Source organism: Oncorhynchus tshawytscha, linkage group LG06 (genome assembly GCF_018296145.1).
Source record: "Oncorhynchus tshawytscha isolate Ot180627B linkage group LG06, Otsh_v2.0, whole genome shotgun sequence".
Classification (NCBI taxonomy): domain Eukaryota; kingdom Metazoa; phylum Chordata; class Actinopteri; order Salmoniformes; family Salmonidae; genus Oncorhynchus; species Oncorhynchus tshawytscha.
Window position 1 is genome coordinate 12,472,356 of NC_056434.1, and position 22,360 is coordinate 12,494,715.

At 44.5% G+C, this 22,360-nt stretch overlaps 1 protein-coding gene and 1 non-coding gene across 5 annotated transcripts in view; one reads left to right on the forward strand and one right to left on the reverse strand.

Moving 5' to 3' along the window:
• Positions 1 to 19,666, reverse strand: part of LOC112246689 (choline transporter-like protein 5-B) — an 81,065-nt gene extending 61,399 nt beyond the window's left edge. For all 4 annotated transcript variants that reach the window (XR_006083574.1, XM_042322982.1, XM_024415175.2 and 1 more), the window contains exons 1-2: positions 19,465 to 19,666; positions 2,199 to 2,247 (exon numbers count right to left, since the gene is read on the reverse strand). Coding sequence is in view for 3 of the 4 variants with exons in the window: in XM_042322982.1 (XP_042178916.1) it covers positions 2,199 to 2,247; positions 19,465 to 19,501 (86 nt within the window). In the remaining variant the exon portion in view is untranslated. The remainder of the gene's footprint in view (positions 1 to 2,198; positions 2,248 to 19,464) is intronic.
• On the forward strand, positions 1,127 to 1,202 carry trnas-uga. The gene has a single exon. It is a non-coding gene; the product is annotated as a tRNA-Ser (tRNA).
• Positions 19,667 to 22,360: the final 2,694 nt, after the last annotated feature.

The window sequence follows — 22,360 nt, forward strand, 5'->3', positions numbered from 1 at the left end:
AGGAGATGGAGAAGGTGGAATAGAGAGGAGATGGGAGAAGGTGGGATAGAGAGGAGATGGAGAGGTGGGATAGAGAGGAGATGGAGAGATGGAGGGATAGAGAGGAGATGGAGAGGGTGGGATAGAAGGAGATGGGAGGTGGGATAGAGAGGAGATGGAGAGGATATGGAGAGGGTGGGATAGAGAGGAGATGGAGAAGGTGGGATAGAGAGGAGATGGAGAGAGAATAGAGGAGATGGAGAAGGTGGGATAGAGAGGAGATGGAGAAGGTGGGATAGAGAGGAGATGGTGAGGGTGGGATAAAGAGGAGATGGTGAGGGTGGGATAGAGAGGAGATGGTGAGGAGATGGAGGGATAGAGAGGAGATAGAGAGGAGATGGAGAGGGTGGGATAGAGAGGAGATGGAGAGGGTGGGATAGAGAGGAGATGGAGAGGGTGGGATAGAGAAGTTCAGGAGGACCTGAACATGCTTTCCCACCAGCTTGTGAAACTGGTCTTGAATATATTCTACAGTATGAAGTAATGATACGCTTCAGTGGTCCAAAGAGAATAAGCACAACTTTGAAAGGCTATCAGACATATGCAGCTGCATACTAAGTTACCAATGTTGTTTACTGTGTTGTCTATTGAGATGACATAGTCAAGTGAGAGCCAAACAAATGCAAACAAGACATAGCAACATGGCATTGGTCAACAGGTAAAGATCAAACATTCAACCTCTGACTGCTTCCTTGTTAAATGAAAATATGTCAAAGGAGGATCTTCTATTGCAGTTAACGCGCTAAACTCCCTATGATATGTGAGTGTGTAAACTCCAGACCACCATGTGACTGATAGCCAATGATCTGTGTGATGTAGCAAAGAGACCTGCCAGCCCTCAGCGGCTCTCGATTAACACTGCCTGACAAACGATCAATGTGTTGACACGCGAAGAAGCTTATGAAACAGTGTGGTTCTAAAAGCATGCACAATTACATTCTAGGTCCGTTTTACAAGATGACTATAAGCATATCTTTGGGGCAGAGAAAAAAGGAGAGAAAAAATAACACTTTTGTAAAGAAGAATCTAGGCCTCCTGTCTATAGGCTGCTGAACATCCATCATGCAGCTTATTACTGTACATGTCTGGTCCCGTGTGGCTCAGTTGGTAGAGCATGGCACTTGAAATACCAGGGTTGTGGGTTTGATTCCCACGGGGGACCAATGCGAATGACAATGTATGCACTCACTACTGTAAGTCGCTCTCGATAAGAGTGTCTGCTAAATGACTCACTACAGTAAGTCGCTCTGGATAAGAGTGTCTGCTAAATGACTCACTACAGTAAATCTCTCTGGATAAGAGTGTCTGCTAAATGACTCACTACAGTAAATCTCTCTGGATAAGAGTGTCTGCTAAATGACTCACTACTGTAAGTCGCTCTGGATAAGAGTGTCTGCTAAATGACTCACTACTGTAAGTCGCTCTGGATAAGAGTGTCTGCTAAATGACTCACTACAGTAAGTCGCTCTGGATAAGAGTGTCTGCTAAATGACTCACTACTGTAAATCTCTCTGGATAAGAGTGTCTGCTAAATGACTCACTACAGTAAATCTCTCTGGATAAGAGTGTCTGCTAAATGACTCACTACTGTAAGTCACTCTGGATAAGAGTGTCTGCTAAATGACTCACTACTGTAAGTCACTCTGGATAAGAGTGTCTGCTAAATGACTCACTACTGTAAGTCACTCTGGATAAGAGTGTCTGCTAAATGACTCACTACTGTAAGTCACTCTGGATAAGAGTGTCTGCTAAATGACTCACTACTGTAAGTCGCTCTGGATAAGAGTGTCTGCTAAATGACTCACTACTGTAAGTCACTCTGGATAAGAGTGTCTGCTAAATGACTCACTACTGTAAATCACTCTGGATAAGAGTGTCTGCTAAATGACTCACTACTGTAAGTCACTCTGGATAAGAGTGTCTGCTAAATGACTCACTACTGTAAGTCACTCTGGATAAGAGTGTCTGCTAAATGACTCACTACTGTAAGTCACTCTGGATAAGAGTGTCTGCTAAATGACTCACTACTGTAAGTCACTCTCGATAAGAGCGTCTGATCAATAACTAACATGTAAACGTAATGTCTCTGTAGCTTCTTCAGCTGAAAAAATCTAAATAAACATGCAAGGGAAGTTGGAGTTGACCAGTGAGTACAGTACCTGTTATGGATAGGTCCTCTGAAGCTCGGGTCAAAGTTGCGTGGCTCACCTGTAAGGGAAGCAGATCATAGAGTGGTTACCATTCATAAACCAAGAGTCTGTTACCTCTTTAACATGCAACACAACGGTGTCTCGGAGAACTACTCGGCTTAGAAACAGGGAAGTCTATAATATTGCAATTTACATGTACAGTGAACAAGTATTTGCCACTTTTCTGATTTACTCTATTTTTGTATATTTTTGATTCTTCAACCAAAATGTAATATTAGATAAAGGGAACCTGAGTTTACAAATACACATTTTTTTATACTTGTTTATTTGATGAACAAAGTTATGCAACATCCAATTCCCCTGTGTTAAAAAGTTATTGCTCCCTTACGCTCAATAACTGGTTGTGTCACCTTTAGCTGAAATGACTGCAACCAAACACTTCCTGTAGTTGCTTATCAGTCTCTCACATCTTACTGTGGAATTTGGTTTTTCGCCAGACATAAATGGGACCCATCTCATCCAAAAAGTTGACTCATGTTTGCTGAAAAGCACCTGGATGATCATCAAGACTCAAGACTCCTGGAAGAATGCTCTATGGACAGATGAGGAAAAAGTATCACTTTTTGGATGGCATGGGTCCAATTATGCCTGGTGAAAACCAACACTGCATCCCACAGTAAGAACCTTATACCAACGGTTAAGCATTCTGGTGGTAGTTTGATGTTTGGAGATGCTTTGCTGCCTCAGGACCTGGACGACTTGCCTTAATAGAAGGACCCATGAATTCTGCTCTGTATCAGATAATTCTACAGGAGAATGTCAAGCCTTCCATCGGAGCTGAAGCACAGCTGGGTCATGCAGCAAGACAATGATCCAAAAACACACAAAGTCTACATTAAAATAGTGAAATAGCAACACATTTGAAGTTTTGGAACGGCCTAGTCAAAGTCCAGACCTAATCCCAATTGAGATGTTGTGGCAGGACTTGAAATGAGCAGTTCATGCTTGAAAACCCACTAATGTCGCTGAGTTACAGCAGTTCTGCATGAACAAGTGCGCCAAACTTCCTCCACAGAGACGTGAGAGACTGATCAACAACTACAGGAAGTGTTTGGTTGGAGTCATTGCAGCTAAAGGTGGCACAACCAGTTATTGAGTGTAAGGGGGCAATTACTTTTTCACACAGGGGCACTGGGTGTTGCAAAGTATGTAATCATTGTGTTATTTGTTCACTCAGGGTCCATTAATCTAATATTAGGTTTGGGTTGAAGATCTGATAACATTCAATATCAAAAATAGGCAAACAAGTAGAGAAAATGAAAAAGGGGCAAATACTTTCTCACAGCACTGCATGAGATCAACAGAGAAGTTATTGAATGTAGACTACAGAGCAGAAATAAAGTGTTTAAAAACGGTAACATACAGTAGCTGCACCTGGTCTTACTGACAGGAACGGTGATCAATGAGAGGAAGTGAAACAACAACACATCTACCAGTAGACATAAAATTGTGTCTGGTCTGGTCCGGCAATAAGCGTAACATCCAACTGCCTGGGAGGGCACTAACTAGTTCAGTTCACAGCTCCTCCCTGTATCTTCAGTCCAAATGGCACCCTATTCCCCTAACAGTGCATAACTTCCTACCGGTACAAATTTAGTGGACTAAGTAGAGGTGTGCCATTTGTGACGCATCCTGTGTAGCAGTACTGAGATGCTAAGATGATGCCAAGCTACTATGTGTATGTGTTCGTGCCTGCTTGAGTGTGTCCACGTCCACATCCCAACGTGTGTTTGTATGTGTGCTGTATATGTTTTCCGGTGCCCATGTGGAGTTGCAGTATGAACTGTTCCTGTGAGCACATTCATCATCACACAGAGAGTGTAATTTCTCAGAGCAACATGAGTGGGCCTATCTCCCATCTGTCTCTGAAGGCCTGCTTCTGCTCTCAGAGATACAGCCCACTTGGCAGAACCCAGCACCGGGGACACTGTACTACGCACTTGGCCTCCTCACTGAGCACTCATGAATCACTGGGTGTCATTGGCTGAGAGAGAGAGAGAGTGAGAAAGATACATGGCAATGCTCTCATGTTGACGATCAATCACGTGGCTGAAGTGTGCAACATTTCTGCGTGAAGACATTGTCTCCATCAGCACTGTCCCAACATTCAGGCATCACATTCAGAGGAGGTCATAAGTTATTTATGCAAAGAGAAATGTAAAAGTATGAGATTCAAAGGACTTGGACCCATAACCCCCCTGTGCCAGAGACGCTGTGCTCCTCCAACCCACTGAGTATACAGTCCATTGTTCTCTACCGCAATGACGTTGTATTTTGGTTCTAAATAAAGACGCCCGGGACCTTGGAGATTTTCTAGGATTAATCTGCATCTCTCAGCCAAGGACAAAGAGTCACAGGACCAGGTGCAGTCAGCAGGAGACTACAGCAACCTTGGAATTCAGATAAGAGAGAGCGTAGATGTAGAGTTGTGTTAACAGCCTGGTCACGTTTTTGCATGACAATGACCACAGGACAAGACATCACAAACAGATCTGGGACCAGGCTACTGAGTTAGCTATTTCCTTATATAGCACATCAAAGTTATTTTAATAGGCAAACCACATCGATATGTTTGACACACGGATGCACATCTGTGCTATAAAGATATGAGACATCAATGATGCAGTGACAAACCAATTGGTGATTTAGCCTGCCATGTTCCAAGACATGAAGGTCATGACAGCAACACCATCTATTTCCTCAGGCAAAAGCAGCAAAACAACCGCATTGTCCTTAACTACCATCTAACCACCTTAGTATCTGTGTGACCCGGACACAGATGTTTACAAATTTCCCTTAGATGAGTGCAACATGTCGGGATGGACCCCGAGACACCAGCAGGGTCATAGAGAAGGTTTTAACAGAACTTTCAAAGCCAGTTCAATTAACTGCCAATGGCAAATGGCCAAACTAATTCACCATGGACAATTCCTGCAATATACGGCTTCAGAGCAGATATTAGAAACCAGGTCCAGTGCAGTAAGAGATTGGTTTGATCCGTGTATGCATGGCGCATGTTGTTGTTTGTATATCCCGGTGGATGTTCCTACAAACCAGCGGCCAGCAGGTAGCACTAGATGAAGTAACATCAGAGATCATTAGAGGTTCAGCTGCCGGGGGCTGTGAGCTGACTACTGTATCTGTTGGACCGGGATCCAAGCAGCCAGGTAGATTAGATGAAGTAACATCAGAGATCATTAGAGGTCCAGCTGCCGGGGGCTGTGAGCTGACTACTGTATCTGTTGGACCGGGATCCAAGCAGCCAGGTAGATTAGATGAAGTAACATCAGAGATCATTAGAGGTCCAGCTGCCGGGGGCTGTGAGCTGACTACTGTATCTGTTGGACCGGGATCCAAGCAGCCAGGTAGATTAGATGAAGTAACATCAGAGATCATTAGAGGTCCAGCTGCCGGGGGCTGTGAGCTGACTACTGTATCTGTTGGACCGGGATCCAAGCAGCCAGCTAGATTAGATGAAGTAACATCAGAGATCATTAGAGGTCCAGCTACCGGGGGCTGTGAGCTGACTACTGTATCTGTTGGACCGGGATCCAAGCAGCCAGGTAGATTAGAAATACAGAGAAAAATATTTTTCATTGACCTCAAGGGTGTGAACGTTTCAAACGACTGAGTGCTCCCTGGTCTTTGTCATCCATCATGGTGAAAACCGACTGGTCTGTACGGGGGGGGGATATTGCGGAAGCTAATTAATACAGAGATGAAGGGAAGCTAATGTTGAGAGGACAGATTGCGCAACAGCGAGGGGCAGGAGAATATTGTTTCAGGAGGGCTTGCAATATCGCTCCCCACTTCATTGACAAACCCCACAGTGTCCAACAGGGGAACGGATGGGGGGCCGTGGGCCCCGCCCAACTGTAGGGTGTAAAGAGAGGACACCAGCTTGGCGTGGGTGGCTCATCATACTATTGTCTGAATACTCTCTTGGACGTAAAACACAAGTTATCAGGGGACTCAATGTGAACGCCTAAGAACATTACTCAACAACATGAGGAGCTGAAATGCACTAGATTCTACAGTACACACAAAATAAGGATTTGCTTATTGGTCACAACCTGTGAGACCTGACTGCTTGGCTTTATTACTTGACTGCTTGGCTCACCACAGTAGCCTGCCCTGTTACTCTGATTCTCAAGTGATTTCAGTCCCATTATATAGTACCGGGGGCCTGACATTAAATCGGTAACACTGGGCCACCAGTAGACTCGGCCCTGGTTGACGACTGCTGTTTTTAGACTTAACAAGTGTAGAGAGAGTAGTGAATGTGTGATGTGCTGGGGTCAGTCAGGCTGAATGAAGGGCTGTAGTCAACAACATTTGGAAAATGCCTCCAAGGCATACTGTGGCAGTTAGCTAACATAGTGTGTTGGCTCTGTTGCCTGCTAGGCTCCTCTACTCTCAGTGTGTTGGCTCTGTTGCCTGGTGCCTGCTAGGCTCCTCTACTCTCAGTGTGTTGGCTCTGTTGCCTGCTAGGCTCCTCTACTCTCAGTGTGTTGGCTCTGTTGCCTGCTGGGCTCCTCTACTCTCAGTGTGTTGGCTCTGTTGCCTGCTAGGCTCCTCTACTCTCAGTGCGTTGGCTCATCTCACGTTGAGGTGTTGTTACACAAGACATTAGATGATGATGCAGGTTGTGTACATAGAGCAAAGACAAATATGTTGATGTCTGTAGTATGCATGCACAAACAAAGTTTAGGAATGAGGATGTTAGGAGGGTGTATATGTAAAGGATCAAAACATATTTTATTTGTCACATGCGCCGAATACAATACCGGGAAATGCTTACTTACGAGCTCTTCTTAAAACTGCGTCGTTGGATAAGAAAATATTTACAAAAATAAATAAAAAGACCAACAATAAAATAACGAGGCTATATACAGGGGGTACTGGTACCAAGTCAGTGTGCGGAGGTACAGGTAGGTCGAGGTAATATGTACATGTAGGTAGGGGTAGTGACTATGCATAGAGTCCGGGTAGCCATTTGATTAGCTGTTCAGCAGAAGTATGGCTTGGGGGAAGAAGCTGTTAAGAAGCCTTTTGGACCTGGACATGGCGCTCCTGTACCACTTGCCGTGCGGTAGCAGAGGGAAAAGTCTATGAGTAGGGTGGCTGGAGTCTTTGCCAATTGTTAGGGTCTTTCTCTTGTATAGAAGTCCTGGATGGCAGGAAGTTTGGCCCCAGTGATGTACTGGGCTGTAAGCACTACCCTCTGTAGCGTTTTGCGGTCGGAGGCTAAGCAGATGCCATACCAGGCGGTGATGAAACCCGTTAGGATGCTCTTGATGGTGCAGTTCTAGAACTTTGAGAATCTAAGGACCCATACCAAATCTTTTCAGTCTGCTGAGGGGGAATATTGTCGTGCAATCTTCACGACTGTCTTGGTGTGCTTGGAACATTATATTTTTGTTGGTGATGTGGACACCAAGGAACTTGAAGCTCTCAACCTGCTCCACTACAGCCCTGTCAATGAGAATGGGGACGTGCTTGGTCCTCCTTTTCCTGTAGTCCACGATCATCTCCTTTGTCTTGATCACATTGAGGGAGAGGTTGTTATGCTGGCAGCACACGGCCAGGTCTCTGACCTCCTCCCAATACGCTGTCTCATCATCATTGGTGATCAGGCCTACCACTGTTGTGTCATTGGCAAACTTAATGGTGGTGTTGGAATTGTGCTTGGCCACTCCGTCATGGGTAAACAGGGAGTACAGGAGGGGACTAAGCACGCACCCCTAAGGGGCCCCCGTCTTGAAGATCAGCATGGCAGATGTGTTGTTGCCTACCCTTACCACCTGGGGGAGGCCCGTCAGGAAGTCCAGGATCCAGTTGCAGAGGGAGGTGCTTAGTGATGAGCTTTGAGGGCACTATGGTGTTGAACACTGAGCTGTAGTTAATGAACAGCACTCGCACTTAGGCGTTTCGTTTGTCCAGGTGGGAAAGGGCAGTGTGGAGTGCAATAGAGATGGCTGTGGATCTGTTGGGGCGGTATGCAAATTGGAGAGGGTCTAGGGTTTTTCTGGGATGTTTGTGATGATGTGAGCCATGACCAGCCTTTCAAAGCCCTTCATGGCTACAGACGAGAGTGCTACGGGTCGGTAGTCATTTAGGCAGGTTAGCTTGGTGTTCTTTGGCACAGGGACTATGGTGATTTGCTTGAAAGATGTAGTTATTACAGACTCGGTCATGGACAGGTTGAAAACGTCAGTGAAGACACTTACCAGTTGGTCAGCGCATGCTTCAACATTGTGAATGTTGACCTGTCTAAAGGTCTTACTCACAAAGCGGGGGTAAAGCCCCGCCTTATCCCAGCTCACTGGTCACCATAGCAGCACCCATCTGTAGCACGCGCTCCAGCAGGTATATTTCACTGGTCACCCCCAAAGGCAATACCTCATTCGGCCGCCTATCCTTCCAGTTCTCTGCTGCCAATGACTGGAACGAACTGCAAAAAAATCACTGAAGCTGGAGACTCATATCACCCTCACTAGCATTAATCACCAGCTGTCAGAGCAGCTGTCAGATCACTGCACCTGTACATAGCCCATCCAACTACCTCATCCCCATACTGTATTTATTTATCTTGCTCCTTTGCACCCCAGTAGCTCTACTTGCACATTCATCTTCTGCACTTCTATCACTCCAGTGTTTAATTGCTATATTGTAATTATTTCTCCACTATGGACTATTTATTGCCTTACCTTAAAAACAATAGGATGTCTTCAGCCCAGCAAATGAATTGTGGCGATTATAGCTACTCTCTGGGGCGCTGAGGGCAGACTGGGTATGACATTACACATCAGGTTCAGACAGAGGCTTTGTCACTAATCCTCATACTCCAATCCCATTTGCATCCTCAGTCTGCCATAGCGATAGCATTATGGATCAATGTACACCACAGAACTGACAGCATTGACTGTGACATACTGTACAGAACAGGAGTTTCACTCCAACCACATTCCACTTCCAATCATTCTGTGACTAATCAATGGATGTACTTGAAGATATAGGACAGCTTCAACTAGACGATCTCTAGCATCCTTTCAGAGCGCTGTAAAAGTGACGTTGTACAGAAATGAATGTTGTGATGATCATTGGTGGAACAGGATGTTCTTGGTAGAGGGCTGTGAGAGTGATGTTGTACAGAAATGAATGTTGTGATGATCATTGGTGGAACAGGATGTTCTTGGTAGAGGGCTGTGAGAGTGACGTTGTACAGAAATTAATGTTGTGATGATCATTGGTGGAACAGGATGTTCTTGGTAGAGGGCTGTGAGAGTGACGTTGTACAGAAATTAATGTTGTGATGATCATTGGTGGAACAGGATGTTCTTGGTAGAGGGCTGTGAGAGTGATGTTGTACAGAAATGAATGTTGTGATGATCATTGGTGGAACAGGATGTTCTTGGTAGAGGGCTGTGAGAGTGATGTTGTACAGAAATGAATGTTGTGATGATCATTGGTGGAACAGGATGTTCTTGGTAGAGGGCTGTGAGAGTGATGTTGTACAGAAATGAATGTTGTGATGATCATTGGTGGAACAGGATGTTCTTGGTAGAGGGCTGTGAGAGTGATGTTGTACAGAAATGAATGTTGTGATGATCATTGGTGGAACAGGATGTTCTTGGTAGAGGGCTGTGAGAGTGATGTTGTACAGAAATGAATGTTGTGATGATCATTGGTGGAACAGGATGTTCTTGGTAGAGGGCTGTGAGAGTGATGTTGTACAGAAATTAATGTTGTGATGATCATTGGTGGAACAGGATGTTCTTGGTAGAGGGCTGTGAGAGTGCTCCACAAAAGGCTCCAAAAGGGATGAGGCCAGACTGAATGCATGTGTCTGTTATAAAACATTTCTCAGGTCACAAACACAGCAGCATATTATTTTATTAAAACACCTCTTAATTGAGATATTGGCCTACTGGGATTGTGTACGTTATTGTCCTAATATACAATATAAGTACAGTACCGTTTCTCCCTGCGCCCTCGAATTCTCCCCATTTCTCTCCATTCCTCAACCTTTCCCATTAACTCATCGATTACTCAGACACACCAAAACAGGCAGACAGGGGCACCACCGTCCCACAGGCTTCTTTCATAAGGTGACCAGGAAAATGGCTCAACAGCTGCAGGTGCAACGCATGGGTTGGACCTGAGATCCTGCCTTGGTTGACCTTTTCTCATTCTATCCATTCAGGAACATATTAAAGACTCTGGGAGTGGTGTTTTTCACCTTTAAGATATGTCTCGCTTGTTAGTATTCTGTCAGGTCTGTCTCTACTGTAGCAACCCTGTCTGTGGTCCTGTGGTGCCCAGTTGGTAGAGCATGGTACTTTCAATGCCAGGGTTGCAGGTTTGATTCCCATGGGGGACCAGTGAGAAGAAAATGTATGAAATCTCTACTGTAATTCTATCTGGATAAATGTGTTTGCTAAATGACTAAAATATAACTGATCTGTCTCACCACCAAACCCAACTTAGAGGCTTGGCACACCAATCTCAACTCTGCTTGGTGGGTTATGACACACAGGCAGTGTGAGTGGCCTGAACATAAACTCCTCTGAGGCTCCATTGGGTGCAGCGCGCTGATCACACTCCCCACTCTCTCTGCCCAACCTAAATGATTTGGAATATATTTTAACTGCAGATGGCTGTATTATATTTTAGACATGGACACACACACTTTCTCTCTAAACAGTTCCCTCTCTCTCACTATTCCTCAGGGGCACCAAACCTGGTCTAGGCCTGGGATCATCACCTAGATTCAGCCACGGGCCAATTTTTTCTTGAGCGGAAGGTCAGGGTGCCGGAACATAATTACAAATAATTTGTGGAAGGCAAATGGACTACAAGAAGTCAGACTAAAACATAATAATTTCAAACCTTACTTACATCCTAAGTATACGATCGAATACAGTTGAAGTCTGAAGTTTACATACACCTCAACCAAATACATTTAAACTTCGTTTTTCACAATTCCTGACATTTAATGCTAGTAAAAATCCCTGTCTTGGGTCAGTTAGGATCCCCAATTTATTTTAATAATGTGAAATGTCAGAATAATAGTAGAGAGAATGATTTATTTCTGCTTTTATTTCTTTCATCACATTCCCAGTGGGTCAGAAGTTTACATACACTCAATTAGTATTTGGTAGCATTGCCTTTAAATTGTTTAACTTGGGTCAAACGTTTCAGGTGGTCTTCCACATGCTTCCCACAATAAGTTGGGTGAATGTTGGCCCATTCCTCCTGACAGAGCTGGTGTAACTGAGTCAGGTTTGTAGGCCTCCTTGCTCGCACAAGCTTTTTCAGTTCTGCCCACAAATTTTCTATAGGATTGAGGTCAGGGCTTTGTGATGGCCACTCCAATACCTTGACTTTGTTGTCCTGAAGCCATTTTGTCACAACTTTGTAAGTATGCTTGGGGTCATTGTCCATTTGGAAGACCTGTTTGCAACCAAGCTTTAACTTCCTGACTGATGTCTTGAGATGTTGCTTCAATATATCCACATAATTTTCCACCCTCATGATGCCATCTATTTTGTGAAACACACCAGTCTCTCCTGCAGCAAAGCAACAATTTCAAAGATTCTGAGTTACAGTTCATATAAGGAAATTAGCTAATTTAAATGTATAGATTAGGGTCTAATGAATTTACTTCACATGACTGTGAATACAGATATGTATCTTTCGGTCACAGATTTAAAAAAAAAAGTTAAGGTAAGGGCATGGATCAGAAAGTAGAGAGAGAGGTAGAGAGAGAGAGACAGTAGAGGGTCAGAGTAGAGAGACAGTAGAGGGTCAGAGTAGAGAGACAGTAGAGGGTCAGAGTAGAGAGAGAGAGAGAGAGAGAGAGGGGCAGAGTAGAGAGGGGCAAAGTAAATAGGGCGGCAGACTAGAGAGAGAGGGGTAGAGTGAGAGAAGGGCAGAGTAGAGAGGGGCAAAGTAAACAGGGAGGCAGACTAGAGAGAGAGGGGTAAAGTAAAGAGGGAGGCAGAGTAGAGAGAGGGGCAAAGTAAACAGGGAGGCAGACTAGAGAGAGAGAGGGGCAGAGTGAGAGAAGGGCAGAGTAGAGAGAGGGGCAAAGTAAATAGGGAGGCAGACTAGAGAGAGAGGGGCAGAGTAGAGAGAGGGGCAAAGTAAATAGGGAGGCAGACTAGAGAGAGAGGGGTAGAGTAGAGTGAGAGAAGGGCAGAGTAGAGAGAGGGGTAAAGTAAATAGGGAGGCAGACTAGAGAGAGAGGGGTAGAGTAGAGTGAGAGAAGGCAGAGTAGAAAGAGAGAGAGACAGGGGCAACTCATCCCAAACCATCTCAATTGGGTTGAGGTCGGGTGATTGTGGAGGCCAGGTCATCTGATGCAGCACTGGTGACTGGTGACACTGTCAGTGATTTATTTAGAATTCAGGGCACACTTAGCCAGCATGGCTACCACAGCATTCTGCAGCAATACACCATCCCATCTGGTTTGCGCTCAGTTGGACTATAATTTGTTTTTCAACAGGACAATGACCCAACACAACTCCAGGCTGTGTAAGGCCTATTTAACCAAGAAGGAGAATGATGGGGTGCTGCATCAGATTACCTGGCCTCCACAATCCCCAACCAAATTGAGATGGTTTGGAATGAGACGGACTGGAGAGTGAAGGAAAAGCAGCCAGCAAGTGCTCAGCATGTGTAGGAACTCCTTCAAGACTGTTGAATAAGCATTCCAGGTGAAGCTGGTTGAGAGAATTCCAAGAGTGTGCCGTTGTCATCAAGGCAAAGGGTGGCTATTTAATGAATCTCAAATATATTGTGATTTGTTTAACACTTACTACATGATTCCATATGAGATTTCATAGTTATTCTACAATGTAGAAAATTGTAAAAAATAAAGAAAAACCCTTCAATGAGTAGATGTCCTAAAACGTTTGACCGGCTGATCTGCTCAGAAAAAAATAAAAATCATACGTGAGCCGCCCGCCAGTTCCTCCTTTGAGAGACAGGAACTCATATAACCAACTCCTGAGTCCTCCCTGAGCTTAACTCGGTTCCCCAATAGATAATCTGCCCGTGTAGGTATCAAACCCACAACGTTTATGTTACAACCAGCATGTTCCAACCAACTGAGCCTCCGGAACTCCACTCGGCTGGAATATCTGGAGTGGACTCTCACTGAGTTAGTACATTAAGACATGACTAGTATTTATAACATCTCCCTGTTACCAGCCTTGTAAACACACCACACTGACATCCACTCCGTAGGGGAAAGAGGCAGCAGGGTACAGAATGGGCTCCCACAGGGGGTTTGGGTTAGCATTTCAGTGTCAGCCTCTGGCAGCTAGCCTACAGCAAACAGAGAGGCAGAGTAGAGAGAGAGTAGAGAGGTAGAGTAGAGAGGTAGGGAGAGAGAGAGGCAGAGTAGAGAGAGAGGTAGAGAGAGAGAGGGGCAGAGTAGAGAGAGAGGTAGAGAGAGAGGGGCAGAGTAGAGAGAGAGGTAGAGAGAGAGAGGGGCAGAGTAGAGAGAGAGGTAGAGAGAGAGAGGGGCAGAGCAGAGTAGAGAGAGGTAGAGAGAGAGGGGGGCAGAGAGTAGAGAGAGGCAGAGAGAGAGAGGGGCAGAGAGAGAGAGAGGTAGAGAGAGAGAGGTAGAGAGAGAGAGGGGCAGAGAGAGAGAGAGGTAGAGAGAGAGAGGGGCAGAGTAGAGAGAGAGGTAGAGAGAGAGAGGGGCAGAGGGCAGAGTAGAGAGAGAGGCAGAGAGAGAGAGGGGCAGAGTAGAGAGAGAGGTAGAGAGAGAGAGGGGCAGAGTAGAGAGAGAGGTAGAGAGAGAGAGGGGCAGAGTAGAGAGAGAGGTAGAGCGAGAGAGGGGCAGAGTAGAGAGAGAGGTAGAGCGAGAGAGGGGCAGAGTAGAGAGAGAGGTAGAGAGAGAGAGGGGCAGAGTAGAGAGAGAGGTAGAGACAGAGAGGGGCAGAGTAGAGAGAGAGGTAGAGAGAGAGGGGCAGAGTAGAGAGAGGGGTAGAGAGAGAGGGGCAGAGTAGAGAGGGAGGTAGAGAGAGAGGGGCAGAGTAGAGAGAGAGGTAGAGAGAGAGGGGCAGAGTAGAGAGAGAGGTAGAGAGAGAGGGGCAGAGTAGAGAGGGAGGTAGAGAGAGAGAGAGGGGCAGAGTAGAGAGGGAGGTAGAGAGAGAGAGAGGGGCAGAGTAGAGTGAGAGGGGCAGAGTAGAGAGAGAGGGGCAGAGTAGGGAGAGAGGGGCAGAGTAGAGAGTAGAGAGAGAGAGTAGAGAGAGAGCGAGAGAGAGAGAGAGATCGGAGCAGAGTAGAGAGAGAGGCAGGCAGTGTTTGGGGGATTGTGACCTTGGCTACTTGTGTGATGTAGCAGGGTGTGATGGGACAGAAATGCAGCTAGGTCCCCAGGCATATCAGTAGCAGCCCTGTGTTCCTGTGAAATTAGTCTCTCATGCTGGATCAGTGACAAGCTCAACAGGCTTTGGTTTGGGTTTATATGGATTTTAAGGTTGAGTCACGGGAATGACGCCTGTTTCTTCATCTCCGTCTTGTGTAATGTGTAGGTTCAGGGAGAGACAGCACAGCTTAAATGCTTAGCTACACATAAACACACACAATGTTTCTTTATTGTCATTCACACACTAAATATTGCATTTCAGACTGCCTCCGCTCCCCAACTACAGCGGAGCTTCAATGTCGAGCATAACAACTCGCTAATTCGACTCTGTTGTCAATTTGCCTGAGGTTGCATGGGGTGTTACAGGACCCAAAGCAATCAGACTTACTTGACTTCACTGATTAAGTGACAGTAAGAATTGGTTCTGGATCAGCCTCCTAAAGTGATCAATGTCAGTAAGAACACTGGGTTATCCTCAGGATAAAGGATTCTCATAAGCGTATGCCTCTACCACTCTCTCCTTTCCTTCTCATCTCTCACAGTCATTTTGTCATTCAGATCAGCCTGGAGTTGGCTGAGAAACCGGTGCAACGCAGCACATCCCTGAGGTGTTATGCAAGTCCCTCACCTCCCCACATACAGAATAAATAACACAGGGAGCAACAGTAGCTGACTTTCATCTCAGGATAATGATCCATCTGAGTGGAATCTGTTGATAGACCTGAATCATTCAGTACAGTGTGTTGCTCTCAACCAAAGTCCTCATCACCAACCTCACAGTAGCAGGGACTGAAGCTGTTTTCTATGTGTGTTGTAACGGCAGCTGTTTCACTCACTATACACAGTTTGTATCGTTGAGTTGTGTTAAATAAATCATTGTCAGTTTTAATCAATCAGCACAATCATCCACAATTAGATTAGAGCCACTCGTTGTATAATGTCAGTTAGCCCACTACCCCAACAAAGAAAGGGACTGTATTCATACTGCAAACTGGATATCCAAAGCCTTCGTGCATAGCGTTGCCTGTAACAAGGAGACACAGCTGGACATTTAGAGCCAACTCTGTTCACTTCGCACAGGGTTTACAAAAGGTAGTTAATGTTTGCCTGTCGTGATACGAAGCCAGTTTGTGGAAGTATTTACTGTCTCAAGCCTGCCAGCACTGTGAATACCATTCTGTAGTCTCTAAACACATCAGGGAACCGTGATATCCTGCTGTAGTAGCCAGAGAAAAGCACTGTGAATACCTTTCTGTAGTCTCTAAACACATCAGGGAACCGTGATATCCTGCTGTAGTAGCCAGAGAAAAGCACTGTGAATACCTTTCTGTAGTCTCTAAACACATCAGGGAACCGTGATATCCTGCTGCAGTAGCCAGAGAAAAGCACTGTAGAATTTCATAGGGGAAGAACCTCATTCAATAGAATGAGTAGGAGCATTATAAAGAGTAAATTAGAGTGTGTAGGAGTACCACCCAGCGATCATCAGTCTTCATATGACGTGTGATAGCAGAGGCAACTAACAGCGGCAGGGAGCCTAGTGGTTAGAGAGTTGGGCCAGTAATTGAAAGGTTGCTAGATCAAATCCCCGAGCTGACAAGTTAAAAATCTGTCGTTCTGCCCCTGAACAAGGCAGTTAACCCACTGTTCCCCGGTAGGCCGCCATTGTAAATAAGAATTTGTTCTTAACTGATTTGCCTAGTTAAATAAAGGTTCAATAAAAAGCCAATCATGGCACTTATTCCTGTCTGAGGGATGACATCTGAACTACGACCGCAGTAGTTTATAAGGAGAAGAGAGTCTTTGAAAAAAGTATTCCTAGCTCTTTGTCAGCCTCTGTGAAAAGTCTGCATTGCCTGGGTGTGAGAATGCCATGCTCAGGCAACCTGACCATGTGAGAAATGTGTTAATTAACAAGGTGACCAGCTCAACATTTTTGTTGCTGAACGAGACTCAATCTAAACAGTCACTTACGAACTTAAGTATTTTCTACCTTTCTGAATGACAACATCATTCAGGATGCATTAGTGATGAAAGTATTGGCTGTGGATCCATTATAATAAGTTGAGGATGAATGAAGGGACTGTCTATGACTGTGCAAATGTATGATTTAACATTTTTATTTGTCTGTAAAAATGCACTAGAAGTGTGAATGTTGGTGTGTGATGGAAAATGCACAAATTGAGCATGTCTGCAAGTGTGCATTGATTCGATGTGTATTGGTGCTTGATTGACTAGTGTTCCTGTGTGTGTGTGTGTGTGTGTGTGTGTGTGTGTGTGTGTGTGTGTGACCATTCACCACGCATTTCCATTTGCTAGAGAGGCAGGTTGGCAAGGACTATAGAGTTTTTGCACCTATCATCCCTCTCTGCATGACAGCCCTGCCCTGAGCTGCCTGTGAAAGGCCATTTGGACAGGCTGGCTGACTGAGCACCAGCACCAGAGACGCCACTTGGACACAGCAGCTGACCTGAACATGGGGAGTCGGCACAACTCCATCCCATGCTCCACTGGCTGAGTCTCCAACTGCCCAGGCTGCATTTAAAGACGCAGGGCCTCGTTTCCTTTTCAGATGGAGGAGCGTAAGATTATCCCAAATCTCTCAACAATAAACACCAAAATGTGGCATTGGCACAAGCATGATCAACTCACGTGTGCCATAGGCATGATCAACTCACGTGTGCCATACGCATGATCAACTCACGTGTGCCATACGCATGATCAACTCACGTGTGCCATACGCATGATCAACTCACGTGTGCCATACGCATGATCAACTCACGTGTGCCATACGCATGATCAACTCACGTGTGCCATACGCATGATCAACTCACGTGTGCCATACGCATGATCAACTCACGTGTGCCATAAGCATGATCAACTCACGTGTGCCATTTTTATTTTTTATTTGACCTTTATTTAACTAGGCAAGTCAGTTAAGAACAAATTCTTATTTTCAATGACGGCCTAGGAACAGTGGGTTAACTGCCTGTTCAGGGGCGGAACGACAGATTTGTACCTTGTCAGCACGGGGGCTTGAACTTGCAACCTTCCGGTTACTAGTCCAACACTCTAACCACTAGGCTACTCTGCCGCCCCAGCACCATAAGCACGCACTATTCATTCTAAAATGCTGATGTTCTGAACATCATTTTGTACTGTACGTACAGCTTCCTCTGCTTCAACACAATGTTCAAGTCTGGGCTGAATTCTGAGTGGGCAGTTGGAGGTCTCAAGAGATGGCAGTGAGAGTCTATTTCACTGCAGCCAATCCTCATCTCCAGCTGACAGGCTACAAACATGATTGGCAGGGGCCTGGAGTCATGGGAACTGAGTGAAACCCTGGGTCAGTGTGTAGGGAGAGATGAGAGACACTGCAGCTTTCCCATGAAGTCATACTGAGTAGACTGACTATGTCACTTACTGACAATGACAATGCTATATACCTCTGCCAGTTGTCACAGCATGAACTGGGCTGGTTGAATTAGCAGTCTTTTGACAAATTCACCAATAATATGGATGGCTTGAGCCTAATTATAATGAATGATCATGTACAGAAATGATTGATTATAATGAGGGTTCACCTCCTATGATAATGACTGTAAAACCGTTACTTATAAGATGCCATGACATGCACTGTCTATAATAACCAACAGACATGAGTCATAAAGCCCTTGATGCATTGACTATTATACTGTAATTACATAAGCCATAGCTTGCATATCTCTGCATGCACTACTATAGGGGAAAGGGAAAGATGGATACCTAGTCAGTTGTACAACTGAATTCCTTCAACTGAAATGGATCTTCTGAATCAGAGAGGTGCAGGGGCTGCCTTAATCAACATCCACGTCTATGTATTAGTGCTCCTTTGTCTGACAATCTGTGGTAAACTGTTTTATTACCGTGTTACTGTTTATGAAAGCTGTCGTTTCACAATTGAAACACTGTAGTAATGTGGTTTCTATGGCATCTGGCACGAGTCCCGGATTTTCATAGACAACCTAACAAAGAGGACCAGCTAATGGACCAGTAAATCTTCACAGAGATTGACTATCCATATGCCGACCAGAGGACAACTCTCACTTAGGGACAAAGGCAAAAATCTATTGTCTTTTACATCGTTTGCCTTGTATTTGCCAAATAACAACGGACATGGTTAATGAGTATTGTTGTTCCTCTTGGCTTTCAGATGCAATTCACTTTTTTTCTTCATCAAAACAATACCTTTAGGTCTTTCGTCTGTTGTCAACGGTTGGGGAAAAGAAAACAGTCTTAAATCGTTAGAATTAAGCTATAGTATGTGTTTAATACTGTAACAATAACATGTCGTACCAATACGGTTAGCTAGGTACACTACATGCCAAGTGTCAATCCCCAAGAGGATGCCCTGTATTATGTGAAAAAATACATTTAAAACTACGGGCGACTTCCATAGCAAACTACGATTGATAGTTCCACTGGTGTTACATTTCATGATTCGAGTGACAGAAACAATATCTTAACGTTACCATGTTTATATCCACTAGCCTACTTTCAAATTAAAATATTATCGCGAAGCAATTTCTAATTTGGTAGTAGGCTCCATTCATGATTCATTATCGGCATCCAGTTGTAGCGCTTTCTATGAACGTTACACTGACATAACATTGTTACATTGTATCTTGCTTCAATGTTACATTTTGTAAATCAGCCCTAGCGCGAAAAGCCGCCCCAATAACCAAAGTCAAGAATAGCGTTTGAAGAATATCGTTGTTGGCTACCCTTTGTTGTCTTGAAGAAAGAACTTGAGGTTACCGACGTTAAACAAGGACGAATGTGGCGACTCACCATAGTATGAAGGAGGAATGTCTGTCTTTCTAGCCATTGCACCTCAGACAGGAGATTCTGCACCGTCTTTGAGATGGCATATGAGGCTTGAGATGTGAATACAGCGTTTGAATGGCCCAGCCTACGTAAATACAGCAGCTCCAGCCCTTGGTTTGAGCTGTCTCCGCCACGCAGCTGAGCGTCAGCGGTGTTTACAGCACCATGTATTGTCATCAACTGTGTGATTAAAACCCTTAAAGGCACACAGACACCAGGGCTGATTGCAATGAAAATGCTTTACATGAATCTCGATGTAGACCTGATTCACACTTGACACATAGTTACAATCATCTATATTGTGAATGTATTAGTCAAATTTGAAAGCAATATGGTCACACTACAGTTGGTCATGCTTTATTTGGATAGTCTGGATAGTACATCTATAGATGCTCTATCATCAAACGAGGGTTAGGATCAGAATAAAGGTTAGGGTAAGGGTTGAGTTTAGGGTTAGGATAAGCGTTGAGTTTAGGGGTAGGATAAGGGTTGAGTTTAGGGTTCGGATCAGAATAAAGGTTAGGGTAAGGGTTAAGGTTAGGGTTAGGATAAGGATTGAGTTTAGGGGTAGGATAAGGGTTGAGTTTAGGGTTCGGATCAGAATAAAGGTTAGGATAAGGGTTGAGTTTAGGGTTAGGATCAGAATAAAGGTTAGGGTAAGGGTTGAGTTTAGGGTTAGGATAAGCGTTGAGTTTAGGGGTAGGATAAGGGTTGAGTTTAGGGTTCGGATCAGAATAAAGGTTAGGGTAAGGGTTAAGGTTAGGGTTAGGATAAGGATTGAGTTTAGGGTTCGGATCAGAATAAAGGTTAGGGTAAGGGTTAAGGTTAGGGTTAGGATCAGAATAAAGGTTAGGGTAAGGGTTAAGGTTAGGGTTCGGATCAGAATAAAGGTTAGGGTAAGGGTTGAGTTTAGGGTTCGGATCAGAATAAAGGTTAGGGTAAGGGTTAAGGTTAGGGTTAGGATCAGAATAAAGGTTAGGATAAGGGTTAAGGTTAGGGTTCGGATCAGAATAAAGGTTAGGGTAAGGGTTGAGTTTAGGGTTAGGATAAGAGTTGAGTTTAGGGTTCGGATCAGAATAAAGATTAGGGTAAGTATTGAGTTTAGGGTTAGGATAAGGGTTAAGGTTAGGGTTAGGATCAGAATAAAGGTTAGGGTAAGAGTTGAGGTTAGGGTTAGGATAAGGTTTAAGGTTAGGGTTAGGGTTAGTAGCTAGTTGAAATGTTACTGATAGTCTGTAGAGCATCTACAGTTGGAATATCCAAATAAAGTCAGCCTACTATATCCCTCTTTTTAAAATGGGGCGGTACGAGCCTTGAATGCTGATTGGCTGACAGCCGTGGCATATCAGACCGAATACCCCAGGTATTGACAAAACATTTATTTTTACTGCTGTCATTTTTTTTAACCTTTATTTACCTAGGCAAGTCAGTTAAGAATAAATTCTTAGTTTCAATGACGGCCTAGGAACAGTGGGTTAACTGCCTGTTCAGGGGCAGAACGACAGATTTGTACCTTGTCAGCTCGGGGGTTTGAACTTGCAACTAGTCCAACACGCTAACCACTAGGCTACCCTGCCGCCCCAATTACATTGGTAACCAGTTTATAACAGCAATAAGGCACCTCAGGGGTTTGTGATTTGGGATACAGGGCCAATATACCACGGCTAAGAGCTGTGAAAATTAAAAAAAATATATATATATATCCAATATCGTCATGCTAAGAACAGCCCTTAGCCATGGTATATTGCCAATATATCACCCCTCCTCGTGCCTTATTGCTTAATTATGCTACTGTATATGTGACATTATGAATGTTTGCTAGCCTATGCAGTGTTTCCTCCTTCCAGTAACACATTTGTGTTGTAGCCCCTGACAAACTCACCTTATTCAACTAAATTAGTGTGTAGGAGTACCACACAGCGATCATCAGTCTTCATATTACGTGTGGTAGCAGAGGCACTTAAAAAGCCAATCACGGCAGCTATTCCTTTGCGAAGGGATGACGCATCTCATTTAGGGTTTGATGATTAGTTGACAAGTTGAATCGGGTGTGGTTTTCCGGGGCCACAGCAAAAATGTGTACTGTTGGGGGGTACTGGAGGACTGGAGTTTGTAAACATTGGCCCATATCTTTCTCTCAAACAGCTTTCACTATTTTACTGTGCAAAATCTCTTGAGTTTAACATGGACCCTTTGTGATGAAACACTGTCCTCTGCAGGACTTCTTGTGACAGCACAGATCCTATCTATATTTTACAGCTACAGTGCCTTCAGAAAGTATTCATACCCCTTGACTTATTCCACATTTTGTTGTGTTACAGCCTGAATTCAAAACGAATTAAGAAAGATTTTTGAATTCACCCATCTACACACAATACCCCATAATGATAAAACTTGAAACGTGTTTTTAGAAATTGTTGCCAATTTATTGAAAATAAAATACAGAAATATCTCATTTACTTTCAACATTCACACCCCCGAATCAATACTTTGTAGATCACCTTTGGTGGCAAGCACAGCTCTGAGTTGTCTTGGGTATGTCTGTATCAGCTATGCATATCTGGATTTGGGGATTTTCTCCCATAATTTCTTGCAGATCTTCTCAAACTCTGTTAAATTAGATGGGGATCAGTTGTGAACAGCAATCTTCAAGTATTTCCACAGATTGTCAATGGGATTCAAGTCTGGGCTTTGGCTGGTCCACTCAAGGACTTTCACATTCTTGTTCTGAAGCCATTCCAGCGTTGTTTTGGCTGTATGCTTCAGGTCATTGTCCTGTTGGAAAGATCACCTGTACTCCACACACAGAGTCGTATACAAAGCTCTCCCTTGCCCTCTATTTGGTAAATCCGACCACAAC